This window comes from Pipra filicauda, unplaced genomic scaffold (assembly GCF_003945595.2).
Source record: "Pipra filicauda isolate LSUMZ 115617 unplaced genomic scaffold, ASM394559v2 scaffold274_size1021923_pilon, whole genome shotgun sequence".
Lineage (NCBI taxonomy): Eukaryota > Metazoa > Chordata > Aves > Passeriformes > Pipridae > Pipra > Pipra filicauda.
Genome location: NW_024104392.1, coordinates 272,981 through 292,795, shown reverse-complemented (window position 1 = coordinate 292,795; position 19,815 = coordinate 272,981). Strand labels below are relative to the sequence as shown.

Here is a 19,815-nt window from a genome sequence, read left to right as displayed (position 1 = left end):
ACCAATCTGTTTGTATATACAGCGACTTCCTTTCTCTGTGAAAGCTGTGTAAACAAGCAGTCAGTGTCTAATGGCATGATGTGAAAAGAAAACAAATAAAAGCCTCAAGTTTTGTATGGATCAGGCAACAAACTGCACAACCAAACTCAATTTTATCAACTGAACATCGGGAGAGAGAGCTGGGAATTTTGTATTGTTCTAGCAGTGGTCAAGAATCTTCTAGTTAAAATATGGAGCAGAGTGGTTTAAAAGTTTTTTCAGTCACTAGAACGAAACAGGGACTTCTGAAGGAAAATTCAGCTGATCTGGTTTAGGTGACTTATTCTGGGCCAGTCCTCTGTTCCCCAGGTCTCTAAGTAGTTGCAAGGAGTAAATTCAATTTAATGGCAGAAAATAATAACCAGAGTTTGAAAGGGAACAGAAAAACCAGCACATCTGAACACATCTACTATTACATCCTATCACAGTCCAGCAGCATCCTGGACACCTCGAAACCACAAAGAAATTAAGGCCTTGTAAAATTCATTGACAGAAAGCCACAACCCCCCCATGTTTCATAATGTGAGTTTCCACAATTCCTACCTGTTGTAGGAATCAACTGTTTAAATCCCCAGTGGTTTGCTAAGTGTCTTTGGGCTGAACAGACAAGATGGTGCCTGGATGGTACTTCTTGTCCAGCAGCTTTTCTTAAATACAAACTTTGGGGAAAACATATTTAATATAATTTTGATATATGTTTTTGAGATCTATTCTTATCATTTAAGTTCTTTTATGTATTAACAACACAGGAAAAACACTTAATGTGACACTAAGATGTCAAATACTCCATGAGCCCATGCCAAGGAATATTATCCACATATTTCAAACATATGTAGCATCTTTCAATTCAGTTCCTTCTGTGCCTCACTTTTAAAGAAGCTGACATGCATTTTTAAGCTTAATTTTCACATGTGACTGCTTGACCATTTGCACAGAAAAAGGAAAACATAACTGAGTTCAAATAGCAGAAAACTTTTACAAAGAAAGTTCCAGAGCGTAGCTGTTGGAGAGCAAATAATGGGGATAATGACAATTTGAAAGTGTTCTGAGTCAATTTAACCCAATAAAATTCCTCTTAAAATAAGAGGCTGAAGACTAAAGCTGTTTGCCTGTTTGTGTGTTTTTATCCCAGACTCTACGCTGTTGGAGGACGAGATGGGAGCTCCTGCCTAAAGTCCATGGAATGTTTTGATCCACATACAAACAAGTGGAGTTTATGTGCCCCCATGTCCAAGAGAAGAGGTGGAGTCGGTGTTGCAACCTACAATGGGTTCTTATATGCTGTGGGAGGTCACGATGCACCTGCTTCCAACCACTGCTCCCGACTTTCCGACTGCGTAGAAAGGTAAGGAATGTTTTTTTTTTTTTTTTTACATTCCAGGAAGGAAATATAGAATAAAACCTCCTCACAATTGGAATGCTATGTGTGCAAAAAAACATATCCTGCTTTTTAAAAACAATATTTGGAGCAGAACGACTGGTTTCCAATACTGTAGTGAGAACAAAAGAATTAAACCTCAGAAGCAAATTCCCCTCAACTCCCCCCTTTTGCTTGAACTGACCAAGAGCCAGGCAAAGGTAACTTAAGTATTAAGAAAAACTCAACATGTGACCTCTCTATTTCTCAATAGAAAATGCCAAAACCAGCCTAAACCCAGTGTGCCCTATATTGTAAGAGTTAAATGCTTTCCAGTTGTGTTTTCCTCCAGTAATTTGCTGATATTGATGGTAAATTTTAAAGTAAAATTAATATCACAGGCTGAACAGGGAGTACTCACTACATAGGTATTTTCTGATGAGGAGACTGATGAGAAGAGTCTTAAGAAGATGCAAATTCTGGACATTTCTTTTGGGAAGTGTTGTGTTTTAAATGTTGCTTTGGCACGTGGCACATTGTAGGAGGATACAGAACACTTGAGTCCTGGGTGAGAAGGGAACAGGATGAGTGAGGGCAACTCCTCTGGCTCTCAACGGGCCAGGGGTATCCCACTGACACTCCTGTGTCATTTGGGGACAAAAGATGAAAACTGAGAGAGCATTCAACCCCCTGGTGTGAATAACAGTGGATTCTGTTCTCAGTTAGATGGTGTAAAACAGGAACTACCCTGGAATTCACTTGAATTGACATTGGAAGTTGACTGAGTAGATCAGAAATAAAATCCACACTGATGTAAGATCCTGCCATGTATTTTGTGTGACAAACTTAGGTCCACTATATGAGGTGTTTAACTTCTTTTGCAGTGAAATTTTCTGAAAACATTAACTCTGACAAGAAAGAGAAAACCAAAAGCTTTATGGAAGAAGGAAAAATAATATATTGAAATTAACTTTCGCTGACTCAACTGGTGGCCATGTTATCATTCCCTCGGGTCCCATTTATGCTTAAAATGTATTGATTGCTTAATGGGATCGAAATGGAGAGACTGCAGAGCAAAAAGTGAAAACATGGGCATTTTCCATGGGCTTGAAGACCCCTCTAGTGGCCGCATTAAATATTGACTCACATAACGATTCTGTACTAGTTCCCAGTATAAACTGAACTGCAATACAGGAGAAAATAAGCAATTAACAGTAATTTAAATTTCAAATGTGTTTTTATGATGTATTTCTCTACATTTTATCATCAAACATTCCTAGGTATGATCCTAAAACAGATGCTTGGACAACAGTGGCCCCCCTGAGTGTCCCTCGGGATGCAGTTGGGATCTGCCCTCTGGGGGACAGGTTATACGCCGTGGGGGGCTACGATGGTCACACCTACCTGGACACTGTGGAGTCCTACGATGCCCAGAACAACGAGTGGACAGAGGTAATGGGAAGAATCACCTCGGAAATAGTAGGAATTCCTCCTCCTGCAGCAAGGAATAATTCTGTCCAAATAACCAACAAAACTAAGTTGCAAAGTTATCACTGGTGCTGAGAAAAATGACATATCAGGCTGCAGGAATACTGCATTGGGCTTCAATTAAATATCACTGCCTGTCTTGTGAAAGAATTGGATAAAACTTTTAGGACTAAGGGGTGGAGGCTGTGCATGGGTGAGTGAATCCTGTTGCACAAATCATTTGGGGCTTTAAGTGCTTAAATTTGCCGTGGCTGGAGCTGGTGTGGGTTTGTCATTAGTGGTGTCTTCTGGAGGCACTTTCAAATTTTCGTATTTATGATTGTAACAATTGAGACCAGGAGGAAATACCTAACACTTTTGTAGTTTTAGGTATTTTTGTAGCCACACAGTCTGTTGTTTTGGAGCACAGAACATGAAGGTCTTTTACGTATGTTAACAGCAACACCACCACCCTACACTCCTGTAACTCTCAGCAGCTACTGAATTTTGTCAAAAAGCCCAAACTGTGTTTTTTAGAGCCCTGGGTAAATCTAATTTTTTTAGCATTACATCAGTTCAAATAAACAATTTTTTTCCTATTAACCTGGAAGTAATTTCTTCTTCAGTCCTATGTTTCCTCCTTTTTGTTTTTCTTTTTCTCTTTCCATTTTTAGGAAGTTCCTGTCAACATTGGAAGGGCTGGAGCATGTGTTGTTGTGGTGAAGTTGCCCTGAGGACTATAAATATCCCAAAACTAAAGTGAGTGGAGTTTCAGAAGAAACATTTCCAGAGAGCAGCACAGACTACACACATCTCAGTAACCCTCTGTCACAGACAATAACTGAGCCATCTATTAGAGCACAAAAGTGTCTTCCTGCATCACAAAAACTGGACAATTCTGCATAACTGAATTATTTTATTATGCCTAAAACACAAAATCCAGTAACATGTTTAAATGGTTCCTGTTTGTTAAAAAAGTGTATCTGTTATTTATAAAATGCAGTAGTAAAGTGAGAAACAGGTGTATAAGATTTCATAAACTTTTTTCCTTTCTATGTTGTCAGGAATGAAAATGTTTATAAAAAGAGCTTTTATATTTTAAGCAAATGAAAATGACTAAGAAACACATTCAGCAGAGAACTGCACAGAAGGAAATATTTGCTCATAAATATCACTGGCAACAGAATATTCTCTACAGAGCAGCTTAATTTCTATATTCAGAAATAAAACTACTAAATTAACTTTAAGATCAAATCAGAGAAGCAGAGAATTGGTTGTTATTTACCATCCAGCTTTGGTATACTGTGTACAAAATATCCATTTTTTGCAGTATATTGAATTGAATAATGCAAGTTAAGAAATAGTAGGGCTAAGGTACCTTCATGCTATTAAATATGTGCCAACAGAAAGAAATCTCTTTTGTCAAAACACAATGCTGATATAATTTAAAATTATTTTCACAGTGCACAGATATGTGATATTTTAATGCTGTTCTGGGTGTCAGGTTATTCCTGGATTTCTCTTTGCCCACAACCATCTGTCAGTATGTGCTGAACTAATTTGACTATTCTTGGGATAATAACCATGCATTAAACTTTAAAACAATCACATAATTACATTCCTTGAATATAACTTACAAAATGAAATTTTTATATCATATTGATATGACAATCTTTGACCGCAGCTGAAGATTACCAGCTTTCTCTCATGTACAGTAGAAATATGGTAAGGAAAAAACCACATCCACTGTGTGACATTATATACCACTTAGATAAACATGTTTATGTTTTATCTGAAATTAGGGGAATGCTAAGAATCAAGATTAAACAGGAAAATACTACATGATATTCCACATGCATGATATTTTCTTTTCGTGTGCCAATTTCTAAGGAAGGTTTTGATTTGTTTTGCATTAATTTCATTTTTTTATATATATAATTTCAAATGCTGAAAGTGTATTTTAGAAAAAGAATGTATGTAAGATATTCTATGCTGTAAAGCACAATACTTGGTCAGTACCCACCTTAGTGTTTGTTATGTTGTTCTTTTGTCAGAAAATTCAGGACAGAGATGAAAAATCTTTGAATGTGTAGAGTAACTTTCCTGATAGAATACTGTGTTATCAGAATTCAGCAATATGCTATTTTAAAAACTTTATAGTATTAAGCCTATTGAATGCCTCTAAAGATGAAATGTCATAAGCATATTTATAAAAGGAAGAACATTTTTAAGTTTAAAAATGAATTATGTTTATATATAGCATGCTACATTCAAATAAAATTTACTTTCTCTGCTAAGACAATTTAGACTATATTTTAACAACTTTGTGGGTTTTTTTTTTCATCCTTTCAAAACCAGAAAACATAGAAGGATCAATCTCATTTTGTACTTTAAAAGAGCAAAAGATCCACAAAAACCCCTACCAACGAAATGGGGGACAAACCCTAAGCCAGCTCGTGGGTCATGGGTTCCAGAATTCCCATCACAGAAGGAAGGTACTTTAATTTCCCATTAAATCAATAATCTGAAGCAAACACAAGGGCCCAACCACCAAACTGACAGTGAATCTGCACAGTAAGACCTTTGGGAATTCAGGGTGGATGTTAAATTTCTCTCTCCCTCATCCTGTCTGATCCCCTACTTAGAACACCTTTTTGCAGCAAACATTAACTTTTAGCATTATTAATAAAAATTCCATCATTTTTTCTCTCTTCACTGCCATCCTGTTTCAATCATGCAACAGCCACGTGCATCCTTTTATAGAAATAAGGATTTGTGTGGACAGAGAGAGAGGGTCACTATTATTTGTCACTCAGGCTCTAAATCCTGCTTTTCTCCTGTTCTACAATAAGAGCACATCCCTGCTGCCAGGAACCAGTGCAACATCATATATTCTACTCTTGTTTGGAAAGCCCTGATATCAAATGCCCTTTTTTAAGACTCTAAAACACAAATTATACAAACAATGTACAACTAATGTCAAGATATGTGCAAGAGACACATCAAAATAGACACTGGGAGTCTGGAAATACCAGCTGGGAATCAGGTTGTTTGAAGCTGTTGATATTAAACTTCATTTCAACATGTAAAGAGTAAGAGGAATATTTCACACTCAAAACATGAATTAATTCAAAATAATCTATTTTAGGATGAAACCCTGACAAGAACTGTCACAAGATGAAATATTAAGTGTTAGAAAACATAAACGTAAAATTTGAGCAGATATTTGAATTCAAGCAACAAAGTGATATGATTGAATTTTCTACAGAAAGAAGTTCCTTGGTAGTTTTAGTACAGAAATTTAAGGTTTTTGGTTTTTTTTCCCATATGATTTGTACAACAGTGAAAAATCACATGAAAGGAAACTAGCAATCCAGAAAAGGAAATCAGACACCTAACAGGGAGATGAAAAACAAGAAAAGTGGAGAGAATTGGAAGATGTTTAGACATTATTAGGTGAGAGGAAGTGCTGGAGATATTCTCTGATGAGGTGTTCTGCCTTCCCATTTCCTGGTTCTCCAAACATGAGTGGGTGCAATGGTTGTGCAGCATCTTTGCTCAGTGGATCCCTGACAGCTGCAGCACATCTGGCTGGTTTGACAGGGTGGCAGGGAGCCATTCCCAGGGGGACCCATTCCCAGAGGGAGCCATCCCCTCTCATCCCAACCTTGCACTGCTCTGGGTTTCTTATCAGGACTCTTGCTGGAACAATGATATTATCTGTGCTATTTCTTCTTTGCCCAAATCTTGGCCCAAAGAAGATTTGAGCCCCAATCTTCTTTGCCCATTGTATTTTCTTGCCTTTTAAGTCCTGGTCCTTATAACACCTTTTTTCCTCTTTGGTCTGGGTGATCTCTACATGAACTGCACCAGCAATGATACTTTATATAACACAATGTGTGAGGAGCAGGGACACCACTTACCTGCAAAATCAGTTCTAGAAAAGATTAAAGATGCAGCTTAACCATTGTCATGTCTCCATCTACCAGTAGGAGATATTTAGGCCAAGAGCATAAGAACCAACTAGCCCAGAAAAATCCCTTTATCAGTGATACTTTCAGCAACTGGAGCATTCCTCATAACACAGAACACAAGGCAGGAAAACTCTACTAGAGTTATTTACAGTTGTCACAGAAAAAATAAATTATTTCTCTCATATAGAATAAATATATTAGGGAAGGATTTGGGCCCAGTTATTTCATCACACAGATTAGTTAACAAGCTAAGACTGTTCTGGATACTCTCTTCACTAAGCCAACAAGATACATAGAAATTTGAAGCGTATTTGAGCTCCTCAATCAATAGTTTTGGCTGTTACCTTCTCTTTTTATGCCTTCTTGGCTGAGGAACTTACAAAACCAGCTTGTCTACAGTACAGGCTCAATTGGTTGAATTGCAACAAGAGATCTTTAAGGTCCTTTCCAACCCTAACAATTCTAAGAGTGAAAAGAATCTTTTAACACGAAAAGGGACATTTGGTTTTTGTGTCTGGAAGGATTGTCCAAGGTAATTTCCTGGAAGGGAATCAGTAAAGTGTCACGTGAGGCTAATCCTGTCTCTTCCTACATGTGTGTTTCTGTACAATGTCATCACACGATGTCATTTCTTGACTTCCCACACGACCCCAGACTCAGAGATGAGGTGCATGACGTTGAATAGATCCTAAATACCTGGGTTTCAGTGTCTGACTCCTCAAAAGCAACATAGTTCACTGAAATTACCTCATTTTCTCTGACCTCAGACATCACAAAATTTGCATGTTAAATAAACTGCAATGAATTTATTTGTACATTTAAGAGTGAATCCTTCCCACGGTGAGTTTTCTTATTGATTACAATTAATTGCTGAAGAGGTTAAACTGAATTTCTGTAGTGGTCACAATGAGGTAGCATTTCTAACATATTGTATGCTGAGAGTACCTGCAGTTGGTATTTGAGCCTCACCTCTTACTCCCCATCTCTTCTTAAAAGGAAAGGGGGGAATTTTATCAGAACAGAAATAGTTCCACTGCACTTCCTCACAGAAAGAGGCAGGTCTGCATTTTTTCCCCCCAGTAAAGCTGTATTCTTTTTATCTATGAAATCCCTTCCGACCTCCTCTCCTGCCAAAGAAACCTGGCAGCAAAGTGCTGTGTTCAACCACTCCTGCTTTTCAGTAAAGCTCCACTACATCATTCACACACAGAGTCCTTAGAGGCTCCACACCTTTTCTTCCTCAGACCCACATCCCTGAGGATCTTTTGCCCAATTGCAACTCTAAATATGCAAAGAAAGCTAAAAAACTTGTCCTCTTGTACATGAATACTTATGGAATGTAGAGAAGAGGACAGTGCTAACTTCACCAGCCAACCATACATGATTAAGAAAATATATCCATCACTTATTGCTTGGACTACTCATTTGGGAATGACTGTCCAGGAATGATCTTTTAAATATGCTATTTTAAGTATAGATTCAACTTTTACAGTTAATATTAAAAAAAAAAATATCTGAAAGTGCGTTATTCCAGCAGGAAGTTTAATATAAGAAACTTTTTGTTCCCCTTCTTCTTTTTGGTGAGAGAAAATCTGTTTTAATCTAAGTCAAGGTCCAATAAAGCCTCAGTTTACATGAGTTGTAAGAAAATACTCTAAGGTTTAGACCAAATAATTTATGCAAAATTGCAATATCCCTGTAAGGTATTGCCAAAGGTATCACCAAAGATATTACCCAGAAAACATTTTTAATAATAAAATTAATGCATAAAAGAGGAACAAAAATAAAATAGGCAAAATGTAGAGTACAATTTTTAATTTCTTGCATAAAGCAGTTTTGCTAAACCACAGTCTCAACTGATCAGTGCTAGATATTTTAGAATTGCATAAACCAAGGGCCGAATGGTCTATATTCAGTATTATTTGAACTTGTCCAACATTTCTTTACTTGGTGCAGTAACATGAGATGATTTGATTGAGAGGGTCACACCCGCTACATTTTCTACATAGGATTTCTCATTGTGAGTTCCCTCAGGGTTAATTGAGGTTTGCCCATGAACTTTTCAGTCAAGGCAGAAATGAACCTCTTAAACACAGACCCACATCTTAATAATTCGAGTGCTCTTACTCAGCAAGTTGGATACAACTTTTCTCATCATGTAGTGCTTGGAAAATCAGGTTTTGAGTACCCAAGTTTGCTCCTATTGCTTGAGTGTACAGTGAAACCCATGAGCTCAGCTGCCATTCGGGGGCTGCTCAGAAGGTGGTGCTATGTGACAATTTTTAGAGAATCCTGGCTCTTTCTGAGAGAACACGGGTCAACCTTGTAGTAATATTTATCTTTGAAATATAAATCAACTGTTTATTACTCTCAGGAGCCCACTACACTTGTTAGTGGAACTGCCTTACGTAAATTTTCACCACGTGCACAAACACAGACACTGCTGACCTCCTAAGAGCAGTTTTGGAATCAAAGTTACTGAGTTACAGCAAAACCCCTTCTGTAAATATTCCCAAAACCACAGCTGTTATCACTAGTCCCGTGCCTGTCCTGGGGTTTTGGCACATTGAAATCAAAAATTGCTTTTTTTCATTTCCCTGAGTGCAAATCATGAAACCCTTTCCTTTGGCTGCAGAGGCTCAGGGTGAAAAACCAAATGTAGGGGCAGATGGTGGAAGAGAAACCTGTATTTTCCAACTGGTTCATTAGCCCCATCAATTAGCCAATCCACCCTCCCCTGACCACCCAGACATATTTAAGATGCAGTTCTTGACATGGGGTATAATCTATAAAACTCTGCCTTTTAGAAAAGGTACAAGATACCTACATGGATGTTAAGACCATAATTATAACATGTTTTTTCTTCTCTTTCCCCATTTTCCATATTAGGATAGTTATGAAAAGGAGCCAGAAGTAAAAACAACAAGCTTTACACGAAATACAACGAAACTTCATACAGTCCTAACATGTCTTTCTACAAGGAAAAAAAGCAGGACATCATCTTTCCTCTGCAGCAGGGACTCCTCCCAGATATTGGATGCAACTTTTCCAGGATTCAACAATCTCATCTCATCTCTCTGTAAAACACTGAGTTGCAACCTACTTTTATAGATATTTGTCCCTGTCACCTGAAGTTTATATACAATCTAATGATACTGCTTCCAGAATTCAGAAAGAGGTTCTGAAGCCCAACATTACAAAATTACAGCTTATGAAATATTTCTTACTGAAAAGAGAGAGCAGTTTACAACCAGCTTTATGCAATTTATAAGATAGCTCTAAATATACATAATAATTTTAAAAACACTGGGGAAAGTAAGTATTACATCACTTGAAACCAGCCCTTTCCTCTGCATACTTTAATTGAAGGGATAACTGTTCCTGACTGATTTCTGTCAACTCAGGGTAAGTCTGAGCTCAGAGAGTTTTGCCTCTATCTAGAGAAGCTAAAACACCAGAAATATATCAATAATCTGTTATTAACTACCAGTATTACATGGCAAAATTTGGTTTTGCTTTTTCAGGACAGCTACCTCCCACCAGAGACATTGTCTCAGTAATTACAACTGTGGGGCAAAAGAAAACCCTAAAGCAAACCTCTTTATTTCTGAGGTAGAGATGGAAAGAGAGTCAAAAATCCAAATGGATTCATTGCCTCAGCTGCCCAAACTACTCAGTCTCCAACTGGTCCCTTTCAAAAGCTGGAGAGAATATTTGGATGCAGCTCTTTACATAACCAGTCCTTCCCTCCCTCCCATCACTAAACAGGAGCTTTCTTCTAAAATTTGGAAGCATCCTTTCCCTAGGGACTATTCTGTGCATTACCCACTCCTTTATTCTCAAAGAATACATACAAAAATATCTTAAAAACAAGAAACCTGCCCTCAGATTCCCCAAACCCCTACACAATAATTACTTGCCTTTCCTATCTTGGAGTTTTCCTCCTACAGCTTTAGCTCAATGGTTATGTTACACTCCTCACATGTGAAACCATGCATGAGAAAATATTTCCAGTTGTCAAGAAATCAGTCCAACTAGGAGCAGTTTTAATTTCAAGCATTCAAATGTAAGTTAATCTTTCTTAAAATAAAGATAAAATCAGCACTTCTAGATGAAAATAAAAAAAAAGCCAATGTACAGCTACTGAACAACTGATGATAATTGAAAAACCACATTCTGCCCAAGGCGTTTCTGATAAGAATTGATTATCAAAGACCTCATTAGTTTCTTTTACTCTACACTGTTTGTATTGAACAATAGTAAATAAAAAGTCTTGTGATGATTGTGTCTTTACACCCTTAAGTATTACATGACACTCAGAAAAACATGTGCTGGAATGATTCAGTTGGGGAAAACAGTGTGCCATATAAAGAAAAATTCATTTTAATCAGGCTCAGTAATCAGGTCCTTTTGTGAAAACTGGGGCCTGCAGCTGCTAGATGGAATCAAACATGCTGCAAAAATAAAGAAAAATCACTATGGCACATTTTTCCCAAGCAGTGTTGTACACACTTCATTAACAATATTCTGTAAAACTGAGAAAGATTGTGGAGAAGAGGTCGAGAGCCAAAAGAGACAGTACAGAGTAGGTAAAAAAACCCAACAACTAAAATAAACTAGAGTGGATAGATTAGAAATTCTCTGAGGAACTTGTCAAATTTCATTTCATCTTTTAAATATAATAAAATACAATATAAAAATCTCATTTAATGATTTACTACAAGAAGTAAAAAGGACTGAAGGAAAGTAGAAGCAATGAAGCTCTAAGTGTATACAAGAGTATTTGCTACAGATTTTTTTCCTGTTTTCTTCCTGCCAACTAAATCATTTTGTCAGATCAGAAAGCAACGTGGTGTTTGGATGTGTTTCACCTTATACTTGGTATCTTAGAGATGAAAATTGTATACATATTCACGTTTCAATTGTCTAAAACGCAGACACAGCAATGGAGTTAAAATGCAGAGTGACTAAATGCCAAGAGGTTTTTATTTCATTTAGCAACAGATGATTGAAGGGCCTTAACTGATGCTTTCATGACACTTTAATGTTCTCATGACTTCTAAATAAGGGGGAAAGAACACAATGAACCAAATGGCAAATGAGCTATGGTGGAGTTCTGGTCTATTTACCAGCACTTGAGGTGACAGTTCTGCATCGTTCACCTCTAATATTCAGACTACATTCTAAGATAAACAGCTACAAAGGAAGGCTAAAGCAGGCTATGCCTGCTTTAAACTCTTAAATATACACACAATTTTTAAAACTCCAACCAACAAATTCTTTCCAGCACAACCGTGCAGTTTAGACACCCTTAGAAAAAAATTCTTCCATCAAATGACTTTATAAATCAACATACCAGTCATCTGGCAAAAGAGAATAAATCAATGGCCTTGTTCTGAAATGCTTCTGCAAGGTAAAATTTGGAAAGGTCAGCAACTGCTGAAGATGATCTTTACAGTCCCAATGGGGGATTTTCTCAGCACTGTTGGTTGGTTATTCAGTTCACTGGAACTGAAGAGCTGGTGCAGTGAGTTCTTACCACGTGTAGAACCAGCAAAGCACTGTTCAGAAAGAGTTAAATGTGTTTCAACACAAAAATATGCTTGTCTTTTTTAAATTCTGTGAATAATTTGGTCAGTCTATAATCCATATTCTTTAATTACTGACAGTGAAGTCAGGCTGGAGAGCTGGATGGGGATGATCAGTCCTTAGAGGCTCTTGGGAAATATTGAGAAAGTTCAAGAAAGGCCACGTTGGTCTTTACATTTGTTTCACTGTGTCTGCAGTGCCAACAGGCCCATGATAAAGGTGCTTGGGGACTACATTTAGGTCTGCTGGAGTCTAATGGCATCACTGGGAATGCAGGAGAAAAGGAATCAAACCTGCACTGTCTGTGAAAGGCACAAAGATACACCAGACAAAGCTGGCCCAAGCAAAATGAAAGTCCTCTATTCTTACTCTTTCAGAGTCTTCACTTCAGGAAAGCAGCAGAGGTTCTAAGTTTCAGATGGAACAGCAGCAAGATATTAAAAAAATTAAAATGAAACTCTATTGTAAAGAATTTTCACACTCCACAAAGAATGTTTCTTTGGTCTTGGTCAGCTTTAAAAATGCTGCAGCCTACAAGGGAAGGAAATCTCACAGTTCAGTGATGACATATCATGATGTCATGCTGTGATGATACAGGTTTTAATACAAACCCCAGAAAGTACCAATAAACCACAATATTAGAGTAAAAACAGTAGGATCTGACCTCTGGTGCACCAACCTTATAAGTGGCCACATATAACTGGACATAAAGAATGGAGCAAGCTCAGTAACTAAGTCAACATCTCCCCATCCTCTGTGTTGGGATTTCTCCTTTTGTACACAGTAATAACATAACAACACCTCTAAATAAACCTATAATTTATCATTTAGCACATGGAATTCTGTTAGATTTACAAGTCTGTCTTCATAAGGACAAACATTTTTCTGCAACCTCATAAAGGTTTTAGCACACGTAGCCTCGGAGGGAGGTGACTGAAGCATTGCACGTGTGATTTGTATCAGTTCTTTCAGCCTATTACACAGAAAAATAATTGCAGCTTAATAGACTTCCTATGAATAGCATAATTTATATAGTGTATAACTTTTAACGTAGCCTTAGGTTACTTTTAAAAAAAGGCAAATTAAACATTTTAAACAGTAAAGATTGTAAGCAAATGGAAGCATAATTCAAAGCTGGAGAAGGGTTATGCTACTCGTTGGGTACTGAAAGGTACTAATTTGCATTTCTGTAATCATTAATAGGGGTTATGAGGTGTCAATTATGTTCCACGTGTGACCTTTTTAGTTTCTAGGTAATGTACCTCAATTAATTGGCTGTGGCATCATAAAGCACATTTTCAGTGCACCATGACTATGAAAAGCAATAAAATTCCGCCTCTGCAGCTGAAGTATGAAATGCACAACTGACCTTAGCACTTAGCAGTAGCTCACTGATGCTCCTGCAGACCTTCTAGTGGCATAAATTACAGCACAGTCAGAATCTCAGTGCTCAGCTAATGCTTCCCTCCTTCATGGCAAATTTTTGAAAAGTCGCAGAAACAACCGTGCTTTGGAATTCCAGTCTCAGTCCTCTGTGGAACTGCACACTGAGAATGAAACTCAATCAACTGCTTTAAATTTGCTATTTTTTTGAAAGACAAAACCATGATTCAGTTCCACTGTTCCTTCCTTAGGAATATAAATGAACCAAAAACCTTGCTGTTGATGGGTCTCACGAACACACGTTGATGAACAAAATCAGTTGGGCAACGTGCAATATTACCTACCCAAGAGCCTGATGCTGTAAATATAATGTGCACATTTAATCTGTGAATTAAAATCTGTCATCAATTCATCAAGTATTTTGGAAACACTCGTAAGAACAAATTTTCATACAAACAAATTTTCATACAAACAAATTTTCATACAATTTTTAAATTTTTAATAAAACCCCCCAACAATAATCAATCAAACATCTTGAAGCAAGAAAACTAATTTGATTTTCAGCTTTCAGAGTAATTCATTTGCAAAATCATATGGGAGGAAGAAGAGAAAAAAAAAAAAGAGGGGATGGAAAAAAATCCAAGATAACGTTGAATGGCAAAAATAACTAAACAGATAAAAGAAACTTCCATAATAGATCTGTGTCTGTAGCAGGTGTGTTGGTTACTAAAGGAATGATCTGGTGAGAAGACTTAAAATCAGTTCTGGTCTCAAAATATTCCAAGTGTTCTGTAGAGATTTAAATTCTAGGTTGTGACATATTAACATGCTCTGGTCATCAAACAGTAAGGTGATTCAGTAATCTTTTTTTTTCTACAGTATTTTTAGGAAGCCTAAATTGAAGTTGTGTTGACACTTTAAAAAGGAGGAGATGGTGAAAAAATGAATAACTATTAAAACTCCCTTACCCTCCCCCCTCTGCTGCCCAAAAATGTACTACAGAAATGGAAATCTAATCAACAAACAGAAAGTAAGCTAAATCCAAAAGAATATTTCACCTTTCTCAGCTTTCTAAATCTTCAAATAAATGTCATATGTAAATATATTTTGCAACCTGACAAAGCCAAGCTGTAAAAAAATCCTCTTGGGCTTCATGCAAAGGTGTTTTGCTGCTAACAAAGACTCTGTGAATCAATGGTGAGATATCTATTGATGTTTATATTTATCACCAACATTGCTTTTCAAAGCCCACCTGTCAGCAGCAGTTTGATTTTGTTTTCAATAATTATTGACCCACATGTCCCTCCACAAAGACAGACATGGCAGAGGATTTTTCTCAAGCTCAGAATACCAAGACTGCTCAACAATTTCACAAAGTATATACTGATACACATATCAAGTTGGCATTACTGGAACTTTTAAAAGAATAAAAATATACTAAATGAGTTGAAATACAAATATCAACATCTCAGGAAAGCTTCAAGCAGTTCTGTGAGAACTAGAACACAATACAGGTGATTAATATGCACCCAGATTAAGACCTTCCTTCTTTTTCCCCTGACATTTTGACCTTAAGAGATAAAAAGTGGAAAATGGAGATGATTTCAGTATTAAGACATTCCAAATGTCTGGTATTAGAAGCAACGAAATGCATTTAGCTGCTTTGTAAAATGTTGTCTTTGAGTCCTCACCCTAAGCAGTCTGGGTGAAAAACCCAATATACTCATTATATATGAGTATATTCTCATATACATTTAATTTTATGGCTCTGAAAAATGTAGACATATGAAAGTCAGACTTTTGGCTTTCCTTCCCACATAATAGGATTCAACCAGCTATACTATAAATATGGAATTATATTTAGGAATACACCTCAAGCACTCTGGGAACTAGCAGGTGGTTAACACACCAGTAGCTCTAACAGGGAGTGAGTGTCTAAAGATTGTGCCTATGAAAGGAAGATTTAGCAGACACACAAAAACATACCTCATGTACTCAAAAACTACCTGACATTTCCTTGTAAGATACATGTTTTTAAAATGAGCCAAGCTGGGCACAAGCTTTGTCTCACTGGTAAAATCTTTATGTGACAAATAAAATGAAGGCTATTTATTGAGTTGCTCTACGAAACAGAAGGTTTCCATATGTGTCCTGCAATAAATAATATGGGTGAAAATAAATGATATCAATTCTCATGTATTGGAGAAGATAAGCTATTGATTGGTGGGTCCAATATTGCCCAAGCTGCTCACTTTGAACAGCTCACAAACTAACTTTTTTCCTCCAAACCACTGCATGTGACATTGGAAAATGTCCATTTTTTAAAAGGAAATTGGTGCAGGAACAGTAAATGATGTGTAAAATTGAGTAAGAGTTCTTCACTTTTTCTCTATACTTATTGTTGCCAGCTATTCTCAGAATTGCCAGGGGTTGACAGAGGATTCAGCAGAAGTTTCCATCCATCTGTAGCTTATTTTCATTAAACACTGTAATTTTGTGTCAAAGGAATTTATGTTCTGTTCTGACAGGCATTATACTATATGTTTTAGATATAATAAAATAGTTTCTGGTCACCAAAGTTTGAGAGAGATTAATTCATTCCACATACCTTATTCAGAATATGCCCTATGGTTCCTTCATAATAATTTCTGAAGCTTTTCTTTCGGGAAATGTTGATTCTGTTCAAAGGATAACCATGAATCTGAAACTCTTGGTGATTAAAAGGAAAAGTTTATGTTAAGATTGAAAATTAAACCTTTGATTTCTTCTAATTCCAACACTTCTGAAAGATTTATTAGATCAGAATATCTCAAGTGAAAATACATACAAATAAATCACGGTTCAGTGAACTGACACTTGATAGAGACACAAAAAGAAATATATATGTACAAATGCACTTAGAAGACAATTGAAAAAAAATTCTTGGGTAACACAATTTTCCTTTTTAATTTTCCATAAGCTATTCTAAACTTTTAATAACTTCTAATTTCTGATAAAAACACATCGGTAGATGATGTAATAATAATTCAGGATATCCATTTTTTTCAGAATCTGGGAATGTCTAGATAATTTTCTGGGAAGGGGGATAATACTATTTGACCAATTGCTCCCCAACTCTGTCTTTCACTGATAGTTTTGTGAATTTAACGTGAAAAAAAATAATTCATGAATTTGTTTCTCTTGTACCAAAACACAGCATGAGATAATTAGCAAGCTACCCTTAATATGTCTTAAAAGGACACAAGTTTTTTAACCAAAACACAAGGAAATATTTTTTTTTTTTTGTGATTATTTTCATGACACTGTGAAGGTTTGCACTTCCATGTGTGTGACAGTCTCACAGGCATGGTACATAAGGATTGTTTGAGGTAACCAAATATTTAAAAGCATGTAGAGGAGAGGAAGGAAATCTCTCAGAAGAAAAATGTCAACATTTATGATCTCATCTTTGGTCTTTGTGTGATTCTGAGAAGAGTCAGTACAAGGATGTTATTAGTTAGTTCTACCTATGTATTTCTGAAAATCTGTAAAAGAGAAGAAACAACTCCAAATCAAAACCACCTGTCTGGATATGTTAAACAAACTGAACATGGTAATCACAGACCTCCTTGAAGACAGGGGAAGGACATGACTCTGTCTTGAAGCAGAGATCTGGAGGAAAGAGGGAGGAAGATATTATAGTTGTAAAGTGAGAGGCTGGTGCATTCCAGGTCAGGTCAGCTCAAAAGATGCATCATTATTTCTTCTCCATACATCTATCTCTTCTTTTCTGTTGAAAAAAGATGCTTTGAACACTAGAAAACTGAGAGGAGATCTAAGTTTAACCTGCAGAAAGGTGAATGCAAATAAACCAAGATGTGAAAGCAGCTTAAGAGACTTTTTCAGTGCAGTCTGGTAATGCATTTTATCTGCTCTCATGTTGTTTCATTAGCGTAAGCTCCCATTTTAAATAGCTATATATATTTTCAATCTTTAAACTTTTCAGGTGATAGAGATGAGCATGAACTATTCTAGCACTCAGTTCTTACAGAGGGGGCATCCCTAAAGCCTGGGTCTAGGACTGCCTAACAGGTTTCCGGGTTTGTGTTTTTCAAACCCATGTCTCAGGTTAAACACGATCTGCTCGCAGAAGCTTTGCGAAGGCTATTTGGGAAAGGGCTCCAAAGAGGATCAAAGGGCTCCAAAGAGGAATAGGCACCTCCAGCAAACACCCTGCCACCTTTTGTCACGTTGCAGTGGGGCTGGGAAGCACACCTGGACTCTGAAGCTCCCAACAGAGTGATGACACGTGACAATAACAGAGCAAATCCTGGTTCAATCCATTCCTGCACACTGGGAGCCTCTGAGGATTCTGAGGATTTTGTGCTTTTCTTCTGTCTAGAGTTTCCCCAGGAGAAAAAATGCAGCTTGAAAGACAAAACAAAATCTTCATAGAATGTTTCTTTATATTTATAGCACACTTTTGATCAAGTTCTTTATGTATTTAGAAATTCATTAGCAGCGTTTCAGGGTTGTTTGCCTTATTTGCTTGGTAAAAACACTTCATTACTGTGGCAGCCAATGAAAGAAAAAGAAAATTTAAAAGCCTGCTGGGGACAAAAAATATTTACTTCTTTTATCTTCATGAATCATTCTGAATTTTAATCACTCTCAGTACAAGATATTGGTCCACATGTAAGACTATCTTCTGACCTGTAGAATTTTTAATTCACAACCTGTACTATGAGCTGAGATGGGAAAAAGATAAAGGAAAGGAGAGGAGCTTTTTGTGAACAGTTAAACCCACTGTCTGTGTTGATGCCCAGCCCTGCAAGAAGTGACAGGCCAGTGAATTTCTGCTTCATTGACTTTCCCAGGAATAAGCACAAAATCAGCTGCTGCTCCTGCTAGCGTGTAAAGAATGGCTCCTTTTAGGTCCATATCATTTAAATGCAGGGTGTCCTGACTTTCTGCCCTGAGGGCTGAAGATCAGTGACTGAAGTTTTGGGAGAGCCCTGTGTATTTACCCAAGGCTTCCTGGGGATTAGGGTCCAGGTGGCAGCAAAGGTACTATGTAAACAAAGCCGTGGCTGGTCACTGGGCAGCCCTCCAGGCAAGGCAGTGTTTGAGAGTATCCATCAGCTCCTAAACCTGCATTTCATTGCTTCTCACTGCAAATTCCAGTTACCTCTGCTGCCATTCCAAATGATCCCACTAATCATTTGATGAAAGATTTCGTTCTTCAGATCTGATCACTTTAAACAAGAGGGCTTTGCAAACTGATCCCACTTCATCAACTGCATACTTAAAGCTTTAATTGTATGAATACTGCTAATTTCATTCCAAAATTACTAGTGAACAATTATCATTTTATTGACTGTCACTTATATGCAAATCATTCACGCATATAAATCAGCCTGATAGGGCAGACCCTGTTAAGGGTCATTAATGCCGTTTCCACATACTCTGATCTCTCTACTTTTATTGTAGCCATAATGAATGCTTAAATTCATAATAATGAAGCAATATTCTTTTTTTTTTAATATATCTTGATGCCTTTTTCAGAAAAAACATCCTTGAACTTAACCAAGTGATTAAAAATCTCAACAGCTTTCTATATTCAGTATTGAATTTTCTTTGAAAGAAAGTTAAAAAAAAAAGATATTATTTTCAAGTCATGAATAGGGATTTTTTACAAAAAACACTGTAAGTGGGGCTGGCAGCTTTGTGCCTGTGAAAATGTTTTATCATAATCCCCACCAGTAGATCAATGAACTGTTGGACAGAACCACTCGAAATCACCTCCCTTCCCATTATCCTGCTTTCTGGTCTTCCAAGCACAAATTACCCATCAACCTCCTTGACCTAGTTCCAGACACACTGCCATAAAGAGCACCTGTCAGAGTGATGCATGGACAGCCCTGTGCAGTGACAAATAGGAAGCAATAGCAGTTATCACAAGGAATAACAATTCAGCTACAAATCTGGCTCAGCATCAGACTGATTTGATTTCCCACTGCAGAATCT

The 19,815-nt window shown here is 37.1% G+C and overlaps 1 protein-coding gene across 1 annotated transcript in view; it reads left to right on the top strand.

Annotated features, from left to right (window-relative positions):
• Positions 1-5,176, top strand: part of KLHL4 (kelch like family member 4) — a 37,542-nt gene extending 32,366 nt beyond the window's left edge. Inside the window, exons 10-12 of the mRNA XM_027737466.2 lie at positions 1,172-1,384; positions 2,677-2,848; positions 3,538-5,176. Of these exons, the coding sequence (XP_027593267.1) occupies positions 1,172-1,384; positions 2,677-2,848; positions 3,538-3,597 (445 nt within the window). The 3' untranslated portion in view covers positions 3,598-5,176. The remainder of the gene's footprint in view (positions 1-1,171; positions 1,385-2,676; positions 2,849-3,537) is intronic.
• Positions 5,177-19,815: the final 14,639 nt, after the last annotated feature.